This window comes from Apium graveolens, chromosome 7 (genome assembly GCF_009905375.1).
Source record: "Apium graveolens cultivar Ventura chromosome 7, ASM990537v1, whole genome shotgun sequence".
Classification (NCBI taxonomy): domain Eukaryota; kingdom Viridiplantae; phylum Streptophyta; class Magnoliopsida; order Apiales; family Apiaceae; genus Apium; species Apium graveolens.
Genome location: NC_133653.1, coordinates 263,375,268 through 263,400,937, shown reverse-complemented (window position 1 = coordinate 263,400,937; position 25,670 = coordinate 263,375,268). Strand labels below are relative to the sequence as shown.

General features: G+C 34.0%; 2 protein-coding genes across 2 annotated transcripts; one reads left to right on the top strand and one right to left on the bottom strand.

The window, feature by feature from the left end:
* The first annotated feature begins 17,733 nt into the window (after nt 1-17,733).
* On the top strand, nt 17,734-19,547 carry LOC141671860 (cytochrome P450 71A9-like). Its single transcript, XM_074478269.1, has 2 exons — nt 17,734-18,643; nt 18,787-19,547. The coding sequence occupies exons 1-2, from the start codon at nt 17,765-17,767 to the stop codon at nt 19,390-19,392; spliced, it is 1,485 nt and encodes a 494-aa protein (XP_074334370.1). The 5' UTR covers nt 17,734-17,764; the 3' UTR covers nt 19,393-19,547.
* Nucleotides 19,548-19,647: 100 nt separating this feature from the next.
* Nucleotides 19,648-25,273, bottom strand: LOC141671858 (cellulose synthase A catalytic subunit 5 [UDP-forming]-like). Its single transcript, XM_074478266.1, has 14 exons — nt 25,085-25,273; nt 24,593-24,788; nt 24,259-24,497; nt 24,054-24,150; nt 23,791-23,965; nt 23,158-23,424; nt 22,738-23,083; nt 22,412-22,549; nt 21,998-22,123; nt 21,655-21,867; nt 21,299-21,569; nt 20,870-21,066; nt 20,436-20,786; nt 19,648-20,232 (listed from the first exon to the last, which is right to left on the bottom strand). The coding sequence occupies exons 1-14, from the start codon at nt 25,166-25,168 to the stop codon at nt 19,648-19,650; spliced, it is 3,285 nt and encodes a 1,094-aa protein (XP_074334367.1). The 5' UTR covers nt 25,169-25,273.
* Nucleotides 25,274-25,670: the final 397 nt, after the last annotated feature.

Genomic DNA, 25,670 nt, shown 5'->3' with positions numbered 1-25,670 from the left:
CTCATATAGAGTAAACCTATGTTTATGTTTATATAGACACATAGTTACAAGATAACTTCTAGTTGATATGGAATATAATTTTGTCTCCTAAAATATATCAACCAGATATCTTATATAATTCTTCTAGTCCTCGAACTCTTTCCATGCATATCTTATTCTGTATTAGTTTCGATCTTCTTTCCTGTGAATCAGCTTCCTTCCTTAACTGTTAGTCCTCCAGTACTTAGGTTCTGATATCCATCTTCTGATATTATCTTATGATAATCTAAGTCCTGATATCCTTAAGTCCTGACTTCCAGTAAGTCCTGATTCCAGTATGTAATGATATTTCTTGTTAGTTAAGATCTGAAAACTAAACATGAAACATATTAGACTTGACATCTCAAATATATACAACAATCTCCCCCAACTTGTAATTATGCAAGAATATACAAGTTAATAGATTTGATGATGTCAAAAACACTTAAGTTCAAATGCAATAAGAGTTTAATAAGACTATAAATTACAACTTACAAAACATCCAGCTTTACCAACATCACTGAATCAATCTGAATCCATAATAATTCTTAACAAAATCATTTATCAGATTATCTTCAGCTTTCTTCAGAACTTCAGCTACCTGTGCTTTGACCTGCATCAGTTCTTCTTCATTACTATCACCAATTTGATAAATGGCTGTTCTGAGAACTTGAATGGATGTTCTTTCAATTCCATCACCAAGTCTGATAACCTTAGGATATGAAGAGTTTTCATTATAACATAAGCATCTTCCTTTCAGAATAACTTCCACCTTAGCAGAATTCTTCAGCATAGGAATTTCTCTTCCATCACCTTCAGTAATCATTGGACTGTAATGAGAAGTCCTTGTACCAGAGATTCTGAATAGATCTCTTATAGCCTTCAAAATATATTCTGACCATCTTCTTGTAACATCAGATTTTACTTTCAGAAGATAATGAATATGTTGAAGTTCTCTGATAGACTTCTTTAATATATCAGAATCAGCTAATCTATAAGTCCCTCCATCATTAAGAAATAAGATTAATTTCTCTTTCAGATTCTCCTTATCATGAGCATCTATCACAACTTGAGCAGACAACACCTTGTCAAGGTGCCTTTGTTTAATTTGTTCATATGGTTTGTCTGTCAACATGAAAGGATCTCTTAGAGTAACCTCTACTCCTTTTTGAATCTTCTCTTCGTCAGAACCTAATCCAGCTCTATCTCTAGGTTGCTTGGCTTTCAACCCAAATGTAGCAAGTTGATTAATCATGAGATTGAATTTTGGTTCAATTGGAGTAGCTTTCTTCCATAACAGCTTCTTCATATCAGCAATTGTCAATTTATTCAAATCAACTTGAGCATTGTCAGCAGTTGATGTCTTGATAGCTTGATCAGAATTTGTTGTTTCTTCTGTACCTTCCTGTCCTTTATTCTGAACAACAACTTGAGCAGTGTCAGAGGTTATTTTAGAATCTTCACTTATCTTTCTTCTTTTCAGAATTTGAACAGTTTCATCTTCAACAAGATTATCATCAGATACTTGAACCATTTTACACACTGGTTTCATCAGATCTTGAGAAGTTTTCAAGTCTAGTGACTTGGTTGGTTCATCAATTTTTCTTTTCCCTTTATCTTTGGGATTACTCTCATTCTGTGATCTAGTCTTGAACTTTGAAGTTTCAGAATTTGACTTTTCCTTGATCACAATGCCCTTTTCCTTTGGCCTTGGAGGTTTCTTTGCATCAGAATCTTTAGACTTAGGATATGTCTTCTCAGTAGAAAATCTAGCTTCTTCCTCCTTGAGAGTTTCTAAATCCATTCATGGATTGTGTTTCAGAAATAATCTTCTTGCTATCTCCTCATCAAGTGTCTGGATTTTAGGATCTTTTTAATAAACCATTGTATGCTTCCCCTTTAACTTCAGAGTTTGCAAAAACTTCTTAGAGTCTTCAGATCCTGACTGAATCAGAATATCAGAACTTGACATCAGACTTTGCTTATCACCACTTGACTTCAGTCTTTGAGCATTCACAGCATCAGAACTTGACTTGTTCTGAATAGAAAACTTTCCTTGAACTTTTCTTTGACCTCTGCTCTTTTCAGATTTTCCCTGGTCATCACCTTTATCATCCTTTTTCTTAAGTTTTTGAGTAGGTGAGCATTTGGACTTAACTACCTTCTCCCCCTGTTTGGCATCATCAAGAAGTAAGAGAGAAAGAAGAAGTTCAACTGAAGATTGGATTTCATCCAATTGAGCTTTCGGAGAAGCTTGATTAACCAGAACCTCGGGAATTTGGGCCTGTTGCTTCTCTTGAGTTTTCTCAATGGCTGCAACTTTTTCAGAAATAGGCTTGATATACCTGTTTTTGTCAAGCTTGAGCACTTGATCGAGCTTATCAGCTTGTTCTCTGAGTGTATCAACCTTTTCATGAGTGCAGTATGTAGACCTTGAAGATGTTTTGTGGACAGAGCTGTGATCTTGAGTTGTGTCTTGAAATCAGCATTTGTGAGAAACTCATCAGCCTTTGCAATATGCTCTGTCAGAACTTTAGAACATGAAATAAAATCTGATTCATTCCACTTCTTGGTCCACTCAACACATCTGTGAGTATCCTCCCAAGGAATAAGTGCTTCCCTTTCAACAAATTTCTTCACCAATTCTCCTTGCCCAGAGTAGGTACTGGAGTCTCAATAGAAATACTATCATCAGAACTTGAGAAAGACTCATTCTGTTCTGATAGCTCAACAGTGTGTGAAGCAACTGGAGATTCAGGAATAACATCAGCTAAATTCTGATCAGCAGAATTTATCTCTAGAGCTGGTGTCTTTGATGTAGATGGAGCTTCCAGATAAAGAACTTCAGGTATATTCAAATTATGAATATCTATTTCAGAATTATCAGTTTGTTCTTTAGCATCATCTGCAGCTTTAATAGGAGAGACATGAGGGGTAAGAACTGTGTCATTAGCAGTGTTTTGGCTTGAGCTGGAAGGGCTTCAATGATAATTGGTTCTTGTGAGATCAGAGATTCCTGATCCCCTTCCTCGGCTTCTTCAGTATCTTCTGATATAGCCTTAACCAAATACCTCTTTGCCTTCATTTTCTTCAATCTCCTTGCCAATGAAGGAGTTGCTTCAGCAGCATCAGAACTTACAAATGTCCTTTTCAAAGTATCGGAACTTTGAGCTGCTGTTTTTTTTCTGAGAAGTAACATTCTCAGCTTCAATTATCACAGGTTCAGATGCATGAACTCGTGCTTCAATTATTTCCTTAAATCATCAAAATTTATTATTGACCATTATTAAATCAAAACATTCATCACAGGATAAAGTTAAAAACGATGAAGTAAAGATTAACAAATTGTAATTAAAACATGCAAGTCATATTATTTGAGAAACAAAGAACAAATCTTGCAATTAAAGGAAATTTCATTAATATATCAGATGAGTACATTTCATGAAATTTATCAATTACATGCAAAAATTACAAGATAGTCCTATTCTAAAAATTCTTAACATCAACAGCCTTAGTCCTAGTCTAAGAAGACCTATCGACTAGCTCCTTCTGCTGCTGACGAAGAGCAATACAAGATGGATGATCTGTTCTTGCTGACGGAGAGCTTCTCTCCTTTCCTCTTCCAGACGATCAAGATGGAGGTGGTAGTCCATCGAAAAGGACAAGAGGTCTGTGTGAACCTCTTGTGGAACTGAGTTCCATCTTCAGGAATGATAGTGACATGCCACTCCTGTTGCCAATCATCACAACTCAACTCGATATTGAAGGTTTCATAGTTCAGAAATAGGTTGAAACGAACCATTTTTGTTGATAAGAATAAAAAGAGAATGAGTTTGTGAGAAAATAGAAGATGTTTTGACTGAAAGAATGGTCGGTTTAAATAGCCAATAGAATACCAAGGGACGCGAGGAGTGTTTAACAATTACAAGTAAAAATAATGATCCCTCAACTCCCTAGACTGATGTGTAATTATAACAGTCAGTAAAAGATCTAAAGCAAGAGTTAATGGGCACGAGAAATAATTAACAATTAATGTGCACATGCAGGTTTATAAGACATACACGTTAACCACTAACCCATAATGATTATGACTATTTTTATCTCAACCCAATTTTATTCTGATTTAAATATGACTGTTTCATATTTTACCACAAATAAGTCAAGTAAAGAAAAATGCCACGTAAGCATCAAGGATTCCATCAGGATTTAATATCAGAACTTAACTTATATCAGATTAAGCAGTTATCAGAACATAGCTTCTGTACTCAAATAGTGAATATCTTTTTCTGTGATTCTTCATACAAATACTGACTTGTTTTTTTCAGAGTTTAATCATAAGAACTTCCATCAGAACTTGTCCTCAGAATTTATGCAAATGACACTTAACTGTTTGTCAAAAGCAACTTAATCACCATAGTAATTTTCATCATTCATATGGAGTGAAAGTGTGTGCATTCAACAAAATATCATATAAAGATTAAAGTCTGATCAACTTTAGTACATCTTAGAAATAAGGCATAGCTAAGAAAAATGCTTAAAATCTGTCATCAGTCATGATGTCTACTATAGAAAAAATTATGCATGAGTCTACCTCGACTGTTTGTGCTTATTTTATGCATCTTTTGAAATTCCTTTTTACAGTGGCTTCTCAGTGTAAGTGAGTCATGACTGCTTATCAGAATTTATGCTGTTATCAGAGTATTTCTCCAGTAATCACAGAGTGTGAAAAGTCACCAAGAAAATATTTACTTTTCTAATGCATATTACTTAATACCAGCAATGCACTTGGGTCTTCCCTTCCACATTTTTACTCTAGATCTCAAAGGAGTACCTGACTTTTATTCTTTTCTTTTTTTCTTTTCTTTTCTTTTGATAAGTGAGGCTTATCAGCACTTAGTTCATTCTTAAGATTTACTGACATCAGAATTTGACAGATAAGAAACAAGAATCTAGTTTGTGACTTAGTTATAAGATACACAAAGTAAACTTGACTAAGCTCAATATCATAATCTGCTTGTGTTAATGAGTTTCCACATACACAACTAATTCAAACATGGGATTTCTAGTATGTTAAAGACTACTAGGTCAGCATCTAGCACAGTTATCCTCATTGGATTGAAGAGTCACGGAACATTCAAAACACTTATCAGAGTATATAAATCCATATCAGATAACAATTAACATTTAATGAATTTTCAAATTAAGCACAGATTACATATAGATAATATAATCTGTAAACATTGATCATAAAGTCTGATGCATGAGAACAAAAACTAAGCAGATTTAGAGAAAGAACCTGAAACCATTCCAAGTTCATTTACCAATCTTATAAAAGTAGCTTCACATAGTGGTTTTGTGAAGATATTTGCTAGTTGTTGATCTGTTGGAACAAAATGTTATTTCACTGTACCTTCATCCACATGTTCCCTTATGAAATGGTACCTAATGCTGATGTGCTTTGTCATTGAGTGTTGAACTAGATTACCTGTCATAGAAATAGCACTTTGATTATCACAGTAAATAGGGATTTTAGAAAATTTTAATCCATAATCCAGTAACTGATTCTTCATCCAAAGATTCTGTGCACAACAGCTTCTTGCAGCAATATATTCTGCTTCTGCAGTTGATGTGGAAATTGACTTTTGTTTCTTGCTAAACCAAGAAACCAATCTTCCTCCAAGAAATTGGCAGCTTCCACTAGTGCTTTTCCTGTCAATTTTGCATCCTGGAAAATCTACATCTGAGTAACCAATTAGCTTAAAGTCTGATTCCCTAGGATACCACAATCCTAGATCAGCTGTACCCTTAAGGTACTTGAAAATTCTTTTCACAGCTAATAAGTGAGGTTCTCTTGGATTAGCCTGAAATCTTGCACAAAGACAGGTAGCATACATGATATCAGGTCTACTTGCAGTTAGATAGAGTAATGAGCTAATCATACCTCTGTAGTTGGTAATATCTACTGATTTACTAGTATTCTTATCTAACTTGGTTACAGTGGCCATGGGAGTGGATGCAGTTGAACAATCTTGCATTCCAAATTTCTTCAGTAAATTTCTGGTATACTTGGATTGACAGATAAAAGTGCCTTCTTCAGTTTGCTTGACTTGAAGGCCCAGAAAATAGCTGAGTTCTCCCATCATACTCATTTGATATCTTGACTGCATTAGCTTTCCAAACTTCTCATACAGTTTGGAATTAGTAGAACCAAATATGATATCATCAACATATATATGTACCAAAAGTAAGTCCTTTCCATAGTTGAGGTAGAATAAAGTCTTGTCAATTGTGCCTCTGTGAAATCCACTTTCCAGAAGGAATTGAGCTAAAGTCTCATACCATGCTCTTGGAGCTTGCTTAAGGCCATAAAGTGCTTTGTCAAACCTGTAGACATGATTGGGAAATTTAGGATCTACAAAGCCTGGAGGTTGTTCAACATATACCTCTTCTTCCAATTCTCCATTGAGAAAAGCACTTTTTACATATATTTGAAAGACTTTAAACTTCTTGTGAGCAGCATAAGCCAAAAAGATCCTTATGGCTTCTAATCTAGCAACTGATGCAAATGTTTCATCATAATTAATACCCTCCTGCTGAGAGTAACCTTTAGTAACCAGTCTTGCTTTATTCCTTGTAATTATGCCATCACTGTCAGTTTTGTTTCTGAACACCCATTTTGTACCAACAACTGATCTATTCTTTGGTCTTGGCACTAGGGTCCAGACTCTATTTCTTTCAAATTCATTTAACTCTTCCTGCATTGCTTGCACCCAATTAGCATCTTGAAGAGCTTCTTCCACTTTCTTTGGTTCAGTCTGAGATAGAAAAGAATGATAGAGACATTCATTTGAAGTTGCAGTTCTAGTTCTGACACCTGCTTCAGGATCTCCAATGATTAAATCAGGTGTATGTGTTTTAGTCCACTTCCTTACAGATGGAAGTTGATCTCTAGAAGTGGATCCTCCCCCATGATCCAGGCTGTCTCCATCAGCATTTTCTGATGCTCCCCCTATATTTATGCTCTCTGAGACTTCAGAATTTGAATTTGATTTTTCAGGAGTTGAAGAATCAGAGCTTCCAGAATTATCAGAGTTTGGCTCATCAGAACTAGATGAATCAAAACTTGAAGAGCTAGTGACAGGTTCTGATGCTTCTTGAGAGTCTTGAGATGTGGTAGGATCGTCAGCTTGCTCCCCCTGGACAGGTGCATTTTCCTTTAGAGTTGTTACCACAGTTTCAATGACATCAGAACTTAATCCATCAGAACTTACAGGATCAGAATTTTCAGGATCAGAATTTAAATCTTTATTCTCAAATCTCAGCTGATCATGATCATCAAAATCTTCAAATCCATTAATCTTCTTATCATCAAAAGAGACATTGATAGATTCCATGACAACTCTTGTTCTTAAATTGTAGACTCTGAAGGCTTTTGTGGAAATGGATATCCAACAAAAATTCCTTCATCAGCTTTTAGATCAAATTTTGATAGCTGCTCAGGATGAGTCTTAAGAACAAAACACTTGCAACCAAATACATGAAAATATTTCAGATTTGGGTTCTTCTTCACCATCTCATATGGTGTTTTTCCATGCTTGTTTATAAGTGTAGCATTTGTGTAAAATAAGCAGTCTGCACAGCTTCAGCCCAAAAATAGGTTGGTAGCTTTGCTTCATCAAGCATTGTTCGTGCAGCTTCAATGAGAGTCCTGTTCTTTCTTTCTACAACTCCATTTTACTGTGGAGTTTAGGGTCCAGAAAATTCCTGTTTGATTCCATGATCTTTGCAGAACTCTTCCATGATTGAATTCTTGAACTCAGTGCCATTATCACTCCTTATAATTTTAACAAAATCTTTGATCAATTTATCCAGCTGTTTGACATGATCAGTTTGGGTAGATGCAGTTTCAGTCTTCTTGTGCAAGAAGTACACCCATGTGTACCTTGTGAACTCATCCACTATAACCATAGCATATTTCTTCTTTGCAATAGACATGACATTGACTGGACCAAATAGATCAACATGCAGTAGGTGATAAGGCTCAAGAATTGATGACTCAGTTTTTCTCTTGAAAGAAGATTTTCTTTCTTTTTCCTTCTGACATGAATCATAAAAGCCATCAGGAGCAAATACTGTTTTTGGCAGACCTCTCACAAGATCTTTCTTTACAAGCTCATTTATATTGTTGAAATTTAAATGAGAGAGTTTCTTGTGCCAATTCCAGCTTTCTTCAATTGATGCTCTACTCAATAGACAGATTGCAGAACCATCAGTACTTGTTGAAAGTCTGGCTTCATAAATGTTACCATGCATGTATCCTTTCAGAACCACTTTGCATGTTGAATTACTTATTACTACACAGTGTTCTTCAAAAAAATCCACATGATAACCTCTGTCACAGATTTGACTTATACTCAACAGATTGTGTTTAAGTCCTGAGACAATAGTTACTGCTTCAATGATGACATTCCCAAGATTGATCTTGCCATATCCCAGAGTTCTCCCAATGTTGCCATCTCCATAAGAAACTTCTGGGCCAGCTTTCTCTACAAAGTCTGATAGCAGGGCTTTATTTCCAGTCATATGTCCTGAACATCCACTATCCAGAACTAGGATGTTCTTCCTGTTGCCCTAAAATCACAAAGACCACTAAAGATTAGTTTTAAGGACCAAGACTTTCTTAGATCCTTTGGCCTTTTGAAGTTTGTTAAGATTTGCAGTGGATTTAACATCAGAGTTAATGCTAACATTTTTCTTATCAATATTGACAGTATCAGACTTTGCATTATACTTTTCACTAGAAGAAATTAAAGTAACTTTCTTCAAAGAAGGTTTTATTTGATAATAATCATAGTACGAACTATGATATTCCTTACAAGTATAAATGGAATGCCATAAACTACCACAATAAAAACAAGGATTTTTTGGCTTATATCTTACAGACTAACTCTTAACTCCTGATTTTGAAGGTAAGGAGTTTATATTCTTATTCTTACTGCAAAAAGAAACCAGATGGTTAGAGTTTCCACAGTTATAGCATTTCTTTCTAGGAGCATTAGGAATAAGTATATAATTGTTGCTCTTATTCACACCTTCCTTTACATTCCTATTTTTCCTAGCTTCCTTTACCTTGTTTACACTGGTAATCTCTTTCAGCTTATGTTTAAACTGCTTCTTTGTCATTAAGCCTATGTTAACTTCAGTTGGTTTATCATGTTCTAATTTGTCAGAAGTTGACTCTGTTATCACTTTTGTCTCAATATCTTTCATCTTTTCAGAATCAGACTTTACAGTTTTATCTACAAATTTAACATGATTTACCTTTGGCTTGGTAGTCTGTTTAACAATAATTGGCTTAACTTTTTCAGTTCCTTTTTCACTTTTCTCATCTCCATAACCTAAGCCCTCTTTCCAGTTTCCACTACTTAGTATATCCTGAGTTGCTCTGCCAGAGTTAGTCCAAGTCTTGATAATCTCTCCCTCCTTTTCTAACTCAGTTTTTAGAGATTTATTCATTTTTAGCACTTCATCTCTTACATAGAAAGCATTATCTCTATCCTTCTGAGTTTGATGGAACATAACTAACTCTTTTTCTGAATAATCACTCCTCTTTTTAAAAGCAAGATTTTCAGAAGTTAATCTTTCACATGTTAAAGTTTGATCTCTATAGCTAATAAATATGGTTTTAAGATATAATCTCAACTCAGTAATATCATCAGTATGAAAGGCATAAGTTGTTTGAGTTACCTTTAACTCAGCAGCATCAGAACTGTTATCGGTATTTGCCATCAAGGCATAGTTCTCCTCATCTTCAGAATTTGAGGTGTCTGTCCAGCTTTTCTTCTTTGTGACAAGTGCCTTGCCTTTGTCACTCTTTCCTTTCTTGCATTCAGGAGATATGTGGCCTATCTCACCACAGTTGTAGCATTTGACATTTGAGTAATCTCCTCTGTTAGACTTTCCTCCTTTACCTTCAGATTTTCTGAAGCCCTTCTTATCAGAACTATTACCTTTCGTGGAAAACTTCTTTCCTCTTCTGAATTTCATGTATGTTATCTTTGTGATACCCTTCACCATAAGAGCACACAGCTTCATCATATCTTCATCAGCATCTACTTCAGGTAGACTTTCAGTTTCTGAATCATCATCATCAGAACTTGATGATTCTGAATCAGACTTTATGATGAGAGCCTTTCATTTTCCTTTCTTTGAGACAGCCACTTTGGGGGATTCCTCCTCAGTGTTAAGAGCAACTGTTCTTGACTTTCTCCCATGTATCTTGCTTCTTTGATCCATCTCAAGTTCATAAGTATTGAGCATTCCATAAATTTTATCAAGAGTAGTTTCATCAAGAGCATAGTTATCTCTTATAATAGTAGCTTTCAAATCCAAACTTTCAGGAAGAGCTAAAAGGAATTTTAGATTTGAATCTTCAATGTCATATTTCTTGTCCACCAGTGACAGGTCATTCAAGAGTTTGACAAACCTGTCATATAAGTCAGTTAATGACTCATCACTTTTTGAGTCAAAGTGCTCGTACTCTTGAGTGAGTATAGTCCTCATATTTTTCTTGATTGCATCAGTTCCCTGACACCTTATCTCCAAAGCATCCCATTTCTCCTTTGCAGTCTTGCAGTGAATTACCCTATTTGACATGACATTATCAATGGCACTATGCAGCAAATGCCTCACCTTTGCATTCTTGTCAATAGATGAGATATCTTCAGCTGTGTATTCACTTTTCTCCTTTGATATGGTCTTTGCTGGCTGATCTGCAACTACAACAGAGAGCTTGGTTGGCTTATGCGGTCCTTCATTAATTCTGTCAAAGTATTCTGGATCTGTAGCTTCCAGAAACATAGCCATCTTCACTTTTCATATGGGATATTCAGACGGTCTCAGCATGGGAACCCTGATAGTCTCATATCGACTATGGGTTTGAGTCTTTGGAGTTTCTTCAGTTTTAGCGGGCTTGGTTGGATTTTCTGCTTCTTTAGACATGATTGTTTTGGATCTTTACTATATGTGTGTTAACAGATAGGCTCTGATACCAGTTGTTAGGTCACACAACACTGTAGAAGGGGGTTGAATACAGTGTAGAATACAATCAAATCGATTTAAAGCACAAGTAACAGAAAAGAGATGTATTCGATATAACAAACTCTGTTACAATGGAACTGTTCTCTCTCAGTGATGAACAAATATCACGAGAGCTGCTAGGTTACAATATATGATCTTCTCAATGATCGTAACTCTTATAGAGTAAACCTATGTCTGTGTTTATATAAACACACAGTTACAAAATAATTTCTAGTTAATATGGAATATAATGTTGTCTCCTAAAATATATCAACCAGATATCTTATATAATTCTTCTAGTCCTCGAACTCTTTCCATGCATATCTTATTATGTATTAGTTTCGATCTTCTTTCCTGTGAATCAGCTTCCTTCCTTAACTGTTAGTCCTCTTGTACTTAAGTTCTGATATCCATCTTCTGATATTATCTTCTGATAATCTAAGTCCTGATATCCTTAAGTCCTGACTTCTCGTAAGTCCTGATTCCAGTAAGTACTGATATTTCCTGTTAGTTAAGATCTGAAAACTAAACATGAAACATATTAGACATGACATCGCAAATATATCCAACAGTATATATTTTAGATTATAGTAATTGTAAATAAGAAGCAAGATTCGACAAACAAAAATGATGGTGGAAGATGAAGAGAGGCGGTTGGTAGAGAGAGTGATGGTCGAGATAAGGGGTTGTAGCTCGGTAGAGAGAGAGGGGGGAGGGGAGATCGATGACGGAGAGAGAAGACAGATTCGACGTTGGGGAGAGAAAGAGAGAGAGTGGAGAGGAAGAGTGAGAGCAAGGAAGGAAGAGGGCACGGATTTAAATAAAAAAATGACAAAAATAATTATTATTTTAAAAATTGACCAAAATAACCATTTTAAAAAAAAGTACCCGATTTGCAGGCTATTGCGTGAGCCCGTGGGATTTACCCAGTGTGCACTTGATGGGTAGCGGCTGCGGGTTCGCTATAAAAAAAGTAGCCGATTAAATACTCCAGTATCAGTTGGGCATCCCAATTTATGTAAGATATTTCACTTTTCATATATGAGATACTCCATTGACAGTTGGGTATCTCATAAATAGTAAATATTCCACACTTGGGTATACCATAAGTTAAAGTTGGTCAATTTTCAGAAAATGATTATTTTTATTTAATTTATATAAAAAATAGACTAAACTTGTCCTTCATTCATTGAAATAATTAAAAAGGCACGATTATGATTAAAAGAGATTTAGAAAAATAGGTGCCTAAGATTAAATTTTTCTAATTTTAAACGAGGGTCTCATTTGAACAGTGGCCTATATATATCTATACTCTTTATTAATAAGCGAAAATATGTTTTATTGGTACACAAAAGTACCGAAATACCAAAGTACCAAATTTTGGTACTTACTTAAGGAATATTGATTTCTATTATATCTAAGCTTTATTTTTATTAATTAGTATTTATCCGAGCGTTATTTACTTTTAATTTAAAAAATACTTTAATATTAACAATTAAGTAATATTAAGTAAAGTATATTGAAAAAGCTAATTATAAAATAAATATAAGATAATATTAATTTATATTAAATTATTTAAAATAATAAATATTTGGTTCGGTACTCACCTAACACAAATCAACTTCTATTATCTTTAAAATTTATTTTTTATTAGTTAATGTTCATACAAGCTTCTATTTGATTTTAATTTGAAAAATATTGTTTATCAATAATAAAATAATATTGAATAGACTATATTGAAAAAGTTAATTAAGAGATAATTATCAAATAATATTAATTAATATTAAATTATCTAAAATAACAAAAAATTCGTTTATAAGATAACTATACAATTCGTTTCACAAAAACAAAACTAATATATTAGATTTCTGTCTAACAATGCAGAACTAGAATTATTATGAAAAATTTCATATGTGATTCGATTCCGTTTAACTACATAATTATTCTTTGCAAGTACCAATTTAATATTCAATATTAATATATTAATTTTGATTCGTTTCACACTATAAATACTAATTCCATATTATAATATGCTTCGCACGGGTTATCAATTGTTTATACTAATAAGCGAAGTTATGTTATATTAAAACACAAAATTACTAAATCTCAGTACTCAATAGAAAAATTATATAACTATTTTTGAAATTTTATATAAATAAATCTCAACTAACATAAATTGACTTATATCGTCTGTATAATTTTTTTCACATTAATTTTTTATTTGTTTGTTTTCATCCAAGTATCGATTTACTTTTAAATAATCGAATTAGTAAAAGTCATGTTTCGCACTACAAATACTAATTCAATATTTTAATCTACTTTGTACGGGCTATCAACTAACTATACTAATAAGCGAAATTATGTTCTATTATAACACAAAATTAGCAATTTTTGGTACTCATTAGAAAAATTATATAACTATTTTTAAAATTTTATATAATTAAATCTCAACTAACACGAATTGACTTATACTGTATAATTTATTTTAATATTAATTTCTATTTGTTAGTTTTATCCGAGCGTCGATTTACTTTTAAATAATCATATTTGTAAAAACTAACATGTGAGATTAATATAACAAGTTAAATTATTAGGTGCAGAACTAGAAGTATAACTAAATTTATAAATCATATTAGTCAAAAAAAATATACGGTGAAGTTATATAATTACATTTGATTTCAATTTATTTTAATTACATAATTTAATAACATTTATTTATTTATTTTAATCTGTGTTTTACACGGATTATTATGAAATTCAGTTTTATACAAATAATAATTTGATATAATTATTAGTAAAAATAAATTAAATCGTCACTCAACTATTGTTATTTTATTGTTTGGATACTTGAACTAAAAATTCTATATTTTGGGTCATTTAACTTTTAATTTTTTTGGTTTAAGTCGTTCCTTTAGTGAATCAGGATGTTACTTTTTGCTGATGTGGCACATGCCTTGTTCTGAGTTCTTGAACTTTTTTGAGAATCAAAGTCGTGATTGAAGGTGTTAGTGAGCTCCAAATCACAAATTCTAATAATCAAAGTGAATCCCAAATCAAGTTCTTTCAATTTCTAATCTCATATTTTACGACTGGTATAATTTCAAATTTTTGGGGGCGTAGTGTATTGTTCGCCGGAATTTTTGAATTTTGGCCGGAAAACCATAATTTGAGCCTATTTGTATGATTTTATTGATGTATATGTATAGATTTGTTAATTATAGGTTTTTAATCTAATTTTTTCGAGGTGTTTTAGACTTGCTCGGATATTTTCCAGTTAAAATCTCCTGACGACCGAATTTTTCTCAGCAAGATCCTAAAGTCCGTTATAATCTTTTCAAGGGGGACTTAATCGGGAAAGATTGAAAGTTAAAATTAATTCTGGTAACCAAACAATTAAACAACAATAATTGAGAGACAATCCAATTTATTTTCCATTGTGTTTCATATGGGTTACCAACTAGTAATACAAAAAGGGATCTAATATGTACACACTCTCGATTTATAGGTTTATAGGTGCACACCCTTCATTGTCATCAAAACCAATATACCCTTATTTACATTGTAAATCCCAAGCTTATTCATATGTTCCACAAGGCTATTTTTAGTCTAGAGACTAAGAAAGGGTGTGCACCTATAAACGAGGGTATGCATTTATAGCTCTCTACTAAAAACATATTTCGCTTTAAATTTTTGAATATCTTTAAAATTTGTAACTACAAGTAAACACTGACTTTAGTGTTAAATAATTAATATTAATAATTGAAAATAAATTATATATTTATTGCATTTATGAAATAGCTGGGTGCTTACCTAATCTTATCTTATTAAAGAAGAAACTATTACGCAATTTCCTGCCGGTACTTGATTAATAATGATAAATGTAGAATGATCATTAGTAATCTGACTTGTTTATGCACCGGCACCTTTGTCACAAAGTCAAGGACACTGGCCCTTTATTTAAGCCGCCTTCTTTGCCCTTATTTTATTTTCTAGCTGGAAATATGGCCTTTTTTTATTGTAACTTGCTTATGACGTGGTACTAAAGATTTGCTAATTTGGGCCAGGTCTGCAAGGTTGTAAGGAAAATAATAAAAAATGTAGGTACACACACGTTACTTTGAAACCAGGGGACGTTATTTTGAAATTTGATGAAGTTTGGTGCAGTTTGTTATTGAAGTTGAACTAGTTGAATGCACAATCCATCCAGATTCTTTGCTTTGACTTCTCTCAATTCTTTACTTTACTTTTCACCTTATGAAGATGGATCCTATATCAACTTATAATACTCGGTTGTTTAATCTTGATATCCTTTTTAATATTCAATTCTCTCTTTTCTACCAATTAACTAAATTGATTACTCCAATGGATGGAAGGAGTTCATGTTGAAATTAAAATATTAATATTAGAATATGAAATTTGTTTTAAGAATGATATAATTAATACTACTTCTTTCCCATTTATTTTTATACAGTTTTTTTTTTCATTTTTTTGGCCAAGTTTTTCATTTAATTGTATACAGTTTTTTTAATGCTCGACACGCACTTTAAGGTAAATATAAAGTATACCTTCATAATTTATTTTTGAATTTTTTTGTATTAAAATTCGAACATCAATTTTTTATTCAAGAAGAAAAAAATTAAAACCATTTACAGAATTATACTTTAGAGAAGTATTAAAATACGTGTTAAACCCCGTCCTCCAATGCATACAATCTAGGGGACAGTAATAATTATTGAAGTATATATAGTTATACAAAGTGAAATTTTAGGTTAAAGTTTTGTAATAAATAGATATTACTAATAAGTGAAAATCAAAATTTATTGATTTAAAATTTTGATACTTTGAAAAGAATCCTTGTTAATAAAGAATATGGGTTACTCATTTTTTCTATACGTATAAATTGCTATAATTAATCTTTATAAGTTGAAAAATCTTATTTAGAATAGTGGATACACAATGGATTTTTAAACAATTATGGGATGTAGGCAGATACAGAAAAATGAATTGAAATCGAGTGTAGATGCAGAAAAAGGAAAAGGAGTTAAAAAAGGAAGAAAAGTCTTAACTTTGGTAAAAATAGGGTTTAGAATTGGTCTACATGTTGAATTTGAATGATGATCCAGAGACTAGAATTATTATACCGTACATAAATTATACTTTTTTCTTAAATTTCCTATGTCAATGTAACTTTTGAATATTATATCAAAATATTCATTTTTAAATTAAAATGCTCAAAATACATAAAGATAAAGACGCAAATGACCGCCTAAAATATACATCAAATACGCATATTAGGAAAGCGTATATTAGGAAAGGGTAGTCAAATTTTTAAAAATTAACAAAGTATACACATGTAACTTGCGTATTTTATTTTATTTTTTATGAATGCGCATGTATGACACACACATATTTTATTAGAAAAATGGAATGTCCATGACATGACATGCGTATTATTTGTAAAAAAAATAAAAACATGAATTACATTTTTATATACGTATTTCGTTAATAACTTTGGTACCTGTTTTGCTTATGAATTTTTTGGGTAATTAGATTCAAAAATGATATATTTTCATTATTTTTTTGTAATAACGGGAATAAGGATTTCTTAGTAGAATGGTGATATTCTTGGAAAGCACCTTTCTTGAATGTGCCACCCAAAATTTTCAAAAAATACATATTCTAAATATGCGTATTTATTTTTTTAAAAAATAAATAAAATATGTATCATGTGAATACATATTCACTAAAAGACAAAACTGAATATATATTACTGAATATTTTTCATTATTTTTTAAGAAAGTGAATATATATGTCGAGAATACGTATTCATTAAATATTTTGGACGGACATTCGACATTTAGCCACGGTGAGTATTTTAGTTTTTCACGTGTGTACATTTCCCTAATTTAATGATAAAATCATATATATTTACTAATAAATGTCTCGGTTTTTTACACATTGTTCTCTTTTAATCTTTCCTCATATTGTTATTCTCTTTAATAATTATATAAATAATAAATATTTACCAATTAAGTAGTCTAAGAATTCATGAATTACTTTATTTTACTCATCCTTTAACTAAGTCCAAGAACACCTAAAAACAAAAAGTAATTCTTAAATCACTTTTTAATTTTTTTAAATAAAATAAATTAAAAGAAACATAAATAATAAAACGATAATTTTCATAATGCTTCATCAACCTGCATTTTACGAATTGTTTAACAAATAACTCAAAACATAGTGTAGTGCAGGATTGCGCAACTATTCAGCATATATTTTAATAATTTTTTTAACTTTTTAAACTTTATTTCATATCACATATTCAAGTTTTACGTCTAGTCTACCAAGTACCAAATCATTAAATTAGTTAGCAGAATGATTATGTAGACCATTCCCGGGGAAACCAAAGCAAAGGAAATTCACAAGAAGATTTGTTTTATAGCATGTTTTGTGATATTTAATAATTTATTTATAATCATGAATATGATAATTTACTTTGAAAAATCAAAGTAAAAATTGTGGGTTGTTGGCCGATTTTCAAAGAAATGCAGGCAGATGTAGATAGGAGAAAATGAACAAATATGAGCAGTCTCGACAAGGTTTTCTTGCAGTATAAAATGACTCATTATAACACAAACGTAAGACACAAACAACTCATCAAACAACAATGGAAGCAATATTTCTCCTTATTGCAACCACTCTTCCTTTGTTTCTGATACTCATACTTAGAAAATACAATGCAAGCAAGTCAAGTAAGCCTATTCCAGGTCCCAGTGGCCTTCCATTGATAGGAAACATGCACCAGTTCGACAGCGAAAACACTCACATCTACTTGCACCACCTTTCCAAGAAGTATGGTCCTCTCACATCCTTGCAGTTGGGCTCTGCTCAGATCCTAGTCGTCTCGTCTGCAGGCGTAGCGAAAGAAGTGTTCAAATACCATGATCTTTGTTTTTCGAGTAGGCCAAGTAGAGTTGCCATCCAGAAGCTTTCTTACAACAATTTAGGCTTGATTTTTGCACCATATAATGAGTACTGGAGGAACATGAGGAAATTTGCTACTCTTCATCTTTTGAGTAATAAGAGTTTGCGGTCATTTCAACCTGTTCGTGAAGAAGAAATTGCACGAATGATCAAAACAATACGCGATGGAGCTGCTGCTGATTCCAGTATTGAAAATTTGAGCAAAACTCTTATGACTTTGACAGGCACAATTATTTACAGAATCACCTTTGGTGCAGAGAATGATGATGATATCAGTAGTAAATTTCATTGGCTACTTTCTGAAAGTCAGGCTCATACTCTAAGTTTCTTTTTTCAAGATTATTTCCCTCTAATTGGTCGATTTGTTGATAGAATTACCGGTGCATGGGCTCGGTTGGAGAAAGGTTGTAATGAACTAGACGCTTTCTATCAAAAACTCATTGATGAACATCTAGCATCCAGTGATTCATCGACAAAAGACTCCAGCATCCTCGGAATGTTACTTGAGATGAAAAAAGATTCTCCAGATTTCACGCTTGATCATGTCAAAGCAAATATAATGGTAATCAATTTTTCAATGCAAATTTGTATTCATTTGTTGGTAATAATTATCTGCTATCAAGAGAAATTGTTAATGTTTTTGGTACTGAAAAGATAAGAAGTACTTCTATGCTGACAAATATGATTTTCTTGTTTTATGCACAGAATGTTATAGTTGCAGCAGCAGATACAAGTGCAGCATCTGTAGTTTGGGCTATGACTTTGTTAATCCAGAACCCTGCATCAATGAAGAAAGTGCAACAGGAGGTTAGAGATTTAGGACAAAAGAAAGGTTTTGTAAACGACGACGATGTCCAAAAACTTGTTTATCTTAAAGCAGTAATGAAGGAGACAATGAGAATGTACCCTCCTGCTCCAATTATCCTTCGAGAAACCACTGAAAAATGTGTGATAAGTGGCTATGATATTGAAGCTGGAACAGGCGTGTTTGTAAACTCGTATGCTATAGGAAGGGATCCTGAATGTTGGGAAAATCCTGACGAGTTTTTACCCGAAAGATTCATTAATAGTAGTATCGATTTTAAAGGACATGATTTTGAGTTACTACCATTCGGAGCAGGCCGGAGAATGTGTCCAGGGTTATCAATGGGAGCAGCTACAGCAGAGCAAATGCTTGCTAATCTTCTCTACTCTTTTGACTGGGAACTTCCTTCCGGTAAAAGTAGCAAAGATTTGGACATGGACACTTTGCCTGGCATCACAGTGCACAAGAAGAATCATCTCTGTCTTGTCCCAAAAATTATTGTTTGAATATCACATACTAATTCTATAAATGTGTTATGCATTAGCATGGGTTGGATCATGCAAGTAACACTGGTGTAGTAGTTATATGATCAGTTTGTTTTGTTTAAAATTTTCAATTTTTCATACAGAAAGGACCAACTTTCAAGTTGTAACTAAAAGAACTTCAATTTTATACATGATAAAGTTTCATACAAACTAGATTATTCTGCTCCTAGAGTTTAGAATCATATCTTCTGAACCAGAAGATGAAACGAGTATAGCTCAGTCGTCACAGTCCAATCCACACACTTCAAGCACCGGACCATCTTTAGCAACAAATGGATTGACTCGAGCCCACATAAGAGTCAATATAGAAGCTAGCAGAATCGACCAGACCATTACTATTGTAGGCAGTCTATCATGTTTAGCAAGCGGACCTCTGAGAAAGGGGTAGAGATGAACAATGACCCAAAAGGCAAAGAACAACCTACCAAATAATGGACCCCAAGAATCATAGCCGTTATTTATGGCATCTGATATTCCTATGACAACTCCGACTATGTTTAAGACCAACAGGGTTGTGGGAGGAATCAATAAAGATGTCCATTTGAATACGTAGAGCTCAGAGTTTTCTCCATCATCTACATGTCTGGATTTTACAGTGAAGTTGGTACGGACACCTGCTAAAACTTTGAAAAGACCCTGGAAAAGAGCAAAGAGGTGCGATGACACGCCTCCAATCACCCAGAATTGTTCATTCCTCCACCAATCATCTAATCCAACACCACTCCATTGCATCTCAAGGACACTTGTAGCTGCAATGGATATAAAAAGCGCCAAGAAAACTATGTTCCCGTAGTTGCTGATCTGTAAGGTTTTATGCAACATTTACACATCAAAATCATAATTAGCAGTGAATAAATCGTACTTATTGCACTTCTTGGATCTCTTGGCTATCGTCCCTGAGCCTACAATTTTTTTCTCAAATGTACTTCTCTTACTCCGTAAAATTAAAATGATGAGGTGAATAAGAATAAGATAATGTGCAATCCAATGGTATTAGATTATACCTCCGCGATGATAAATTTTCCAGTGAGAAGGCAAACGGCTGGCAAAGTACAGTACACGGTCAAGGGAATTGATGTCCACGGATACACAACTGAGTTAATATATGACAAACGTGCCAACAACTTCAAGCCGCCTCCATAACCATACCAGATAGGACAGTGTTTGCTGATAAAAAATTCAACAGACCCAAGAGACCATCGCAAAACCTGGTTGAGGCGATCAGACAAATTAATTGGTGCAGAACTTTTGAATGCAGGCCGTTTAGGCATACAGTACACAGACCGCCAACCATGACAGTGCATCTTGAATCCTGTCAAGATGTCCTCAGTTACAGAGCCATATATCCAGCCAACCTGATGAAGCATGGAATGTAGAAATTTTAGAAATAACATATAATTAATTAGGCTTGCCAGAATTTAAGTTTCCAACTCTTTACCTCTTTTCCCCATTGTGTATTGTCTTCATAATCACAGCTGATAACATAAATGGCTTCTTTCAAGAGTAATGAAGGACTGGACTCGTGGTGAATTCCACCATCTTCCATTGTAGTAGATGCAACAAACACGGAAGATTGCCCAAACTTCTTCTCAAGTTTTTCTGGGGAAGTAGAGGTTGACCACTCGCTAAGAAATCCTGCCATAGAGTCGCATTAATTTGTTACTGAGATTATTTATAGTTTGACCACAAAAATGGCAAATTGCTTGAGGGTTCGTAGATAGCCTAGTGACGAGGCTCTTTCCTCACTTCCCCTCATGAGTCATGACCGAAAGTCTTAGGTTAAAATCCTCATCCCCTACCTCGTATACTTAAAAACCCAACACAATACACCGAAACAAATACAAGCTGTTCTGACAAGGATACTTACCCTCACACTCTTCTTCTATAGTTTCAAGAGCATGTATCTGCTTTGATGCCTCCGTTTGCTTTGGCAGCATGTTCTTCACCTTCGCTTTTACCTTCTTCTTCTTCCTGGACGCGCAACACAGAAAGCACCATTTCGGCCAACAGTTGCATGTCTTACTTGGATCCTTCTTCTTGGCAGGAGCATCATGCCCATAAAGTGCCTGTCTTCTGAAAACACACCCTGATCCGACATACATTGGCCCTTGTAAACCATCCAAACCTTTCATATTAACCTGTGGACCGCTAAGAACACTGGTTAGTTTTGATTGGATAAAAGAAAGGTCAAACTAATTAGGCCAAAAAGAAGAATGCACATACATCAAAGAGTACAACATTCCTATTGGAGTATCTGTCATGACGATCAATGCCATCATATCTTTGAGGAAATTGTACATAACCAATTTTCTTTCCTGAAGTTGGGTCCATCATGAAACACATAGCTTCTCTAACTACCTTGCTGTTGTTAATATAGTTATCGCAGTCTATATTCAGAATATAAGGAGCATTTGTGAGAATTGCAGAAACCCGGGCCTATAAAATGAGAAAAAGGGTAGATCATAATGTGAATTTAACTTTAATTGTAAGTTGAGAAGAGATCTTAAAGTACATATAAAAAATGACTGGAAATTATATTGATAACGAGGAGTGAACTTGCTGTTACCAGTGAATTCATTGCTCCTGCTTTGTTGTGGTTACTGAATCCTGGTCTTCTCTCACGGGATACATAAATCAACAAAGGAAGCTTGTTTCCCTCGATATCATTAACACCATTTTCACCAAGAAAAACCTAAGAAAAGACCTCATAAACAAAATCAATCTGCAGAACTTAAACTTATTTAATCTTACATGGTTGCTCTGGTACATATAAAAAGCATATATGGAGGATGCATGTGTATGGATCAAGATTTAGAAAGTTATGTGAAGATTGTTAAGAATTGTTCATAATGGATTTAATATCAAATAATACATCTTCAAATTTAGATTAGATTAGACCAACACATTCCAATATACAAATACAGAAGACAGAGTTATCTGACTTTCAACAAATATTTTGTTCATATGAATGAAATATCACCTGTATCATCCCAGGATGGTCGAGGACATTGTTTCCTGGCCATAGAGTTCCATCTTGCATTGTCCAACCTCCCTCCGGAACCTTCTCTGCTGTGGAAACCAAACCATTTATTCGTACTTTAAATTCTTCATACTCCCTCTGCGCCCAAACATATTCAAATAAGTGTCATAAATGCAACTAGCCTGATATAGTAAAGGCCAGATGCAGAGGAGGGAGATTAGCTAGAAATAGCGTAAATAGGTATGAATTCCAAGTTCCAATGATGAACATGAAAGAACATCCTGAACCGTAAAATAATCAGTAACAACAATGAAGATAAGGCAAACCTTCATTGCACGCCTTTCCCTGGCAAATTCAGGATGGATTCTGTTCCTCAGATAATCAATTTTCTGCGCGAAGTACCACTCTGGAGCTCGTGGCTCTATATTATACTTTTTGCAAAAAGGGACCCATTTAGTAGCAAATTCAGAAGTCTCAGTGAGTGCTTCGAAAGTAAGCATGGATGCACCGTCATCTGAGAGATAGCATGCAACTTTATGTACCGGATAGTCCACTGCAAGGATGGATAAGATGGTGTTTGCTGTGATAAGAGGAGGTTCTTTCAAGGGGTCAACTGTGCTGACAAATATGTCGATCCTAGCCAACTCAGATGATTTCTCTTCTTTTTCATACCTGAAGAGTGAATTAGACAATCAAGATTCTTTCATTGAACACTTTCAATTAAGTAGATCATCAGTGTCACATACCTAAGTGATAGGCGTTCAAGGTATGTTTCTCGTTCGACTGGATACCATTTCGGGAACTGATCTAGTATCCAGGATATGGAAAACCATATTTCACAGATAACTGCTGTCATCCACAGAGGATAGGCATCCAGTACAGGATGTAAAAGTCTGTAATGAAAAAAGAGAGCCAAGACTACGAGACGTAGCAAAATTATTATTCTGTATGGGTTTATCTTGCTAGAAGCAATGGGTAATTTCCTTGAAAGTGGTTGTCTGCCTTCATCCACCCTGACACAGTAAACCAATGAGCTTTAGTAAGGATGATGTATCCAATTTACAGCACAAAATAATAGAACCTGAACTTTTTTGACATCACAATATTTATGATTCAAAAACTGAAAGTAAAAACTGCCATCTTGTTTTTCTTCCACATCTTCAGTTACAGGTAATAGCTCTTTCTGCACAAAGTTTATAAAAAATGCTATACTCAATCCATAAGACTCCTACATCAGCTTGATACTGGGAGGTCCTGATATTTGGATCTGTGACTTGGCGGACAACAAACTTCACTTTAACTACCTAAGCAGATTACTTCTTAACTTTTATGTCAGTAATATAACATAATTATGGTACAAGTAGTTAGCAGCAACTTACAGGGGCATGCCAGGATTGTTCAGATCAGTATCAATTTTATCGTCTCCATTGCAGTATTTTAAACGCTTCACCTGACTTTGCTTTTTCTTCCAGTCTTCCGTCCTTTCTTTCCACGCCACACTTCCATAGCCATAAAGCGCAATGTCTTTATTTGGAACCAATGGTCTAGGTTGCACTGCAAAACAAAAAACAGTTATATGATTGTTAGGGAAATGAATGTTTAAATCACTGAGATAATAACGTGACAATGCAGACTAACTCACAAGCTCCTGATGAACCAGTACAAGGCAGTGAATGAACCCCGTGACCAGTAAACCGGGATACCAAAAGCTCATGGTGAGTATACATAATCTCATCATCCTAAAATGACATAACAGAAGGATACAAATTTAATTAGTCAATGCAGATGAAGATTCATATCAAAGACAATGAAAGATGGCCATAGTGGTATATCATTTTTGGACTCACCTCTCCGTTGTAGGTCAAGCGAGGAATGTCAGGAAGCTGATGACAGAAATCATGGTCTGAGCATGTTGAGAGACCTGATGAACTAGCATTGCATCCGTAACCAGCATTATTTTGTGCAAAGAGCATTGAAGCCGCAAGTTTCTGTTGGTCCAAAGCATCATTTTTACAAAAATCAAACTCATGCTCCAAGTCATCAATTGCATCATCTTCTTCATCATCACCAACAGCCCTGGGACAACCTGTAAAGTATTTGCCAATTTCCAAAATAATTTGCATGGAAACAAGAAATTGGAATTTGATGACATGTAGACTGCAATTTAAATCAAACTGTCACCTTTGATTCGCTTGTATCTAGTTTTGCACCGAGGACAGACTTGATTTCCCTCTCGTCTTTCGTACTCATAGCAAGCTCTGCAAACAGGGAAAGCACATTCAAGACAGGCAACAAAGAGCTCCATGTTTTCAGTTATCTCAATCATATCCCCGCAAATCTGACATATATGCCCATCAAAGTCTCTCTCCGCATGTAGCTGAAACAAAATGTAGTCCCATTAATATAAAAACTAAAACTAACAGGTCTAGCAAAAATGCATAGTCAAGTATCACAATCACTATCCAAATGAAGAATGCATAAGATTTTGACTATAAAAAAGTACACTAAATCAATGTGTACAATCCGGAAATAGATTCAAGTTTCCCTAAATTTGTAACTACAAATGACGAGTTACCAAAAGATCTCTTAGTCTCGTTTTCTTTACAGCAGATCGATGGTTCAATCATTGTCAAAGACAAGATAAGTGTGCGAGTGTGTAACAAAAATACTTACCCGTTCAATTGTACTATCAGCATTGATACAAACGAACTCGTTTCGAATGTGCGAGCCAGCAATTAATCTCCCTCCAGTATCCATCACCACTCCAAGAAAACAAAATCACCTTCTTAAAAAGAAAATAATATTTATATATATGCTCCAATGGCTCAATTACCCCAAAAGGAGACACCTTGTCAACTCAAAATCATTGGTTTATCATTGGCAAATTGCAATTGACACGAGTACTAAATTTTGAACACGTAAAGAAAGGATAATGAAGCATGCAAAAATATATAAATTTACATTTATTTTTTAGAAGATGATGACATATTGGGAGCTCATTTTCAATGGAAGTTGGTAGAGCCGTAACGGTGAACAATTTGGAATTGTATTTACTAAACTAAGTTAAAGACAAAAGTAGTACTGTAGTAGGAACTCAAAAACAGCCAAGATATTAACTGTACAAACGTCATTACAATCTGTTATAATGAATTTGGATGTAGATAAGTATGTGCATCTGCTCTCCAGCTAAGTATATGAAGATATACTTTGGATATGCATGGATTCTTGGCTACTTCCTACTCCCTAGTATTGTTTGTTC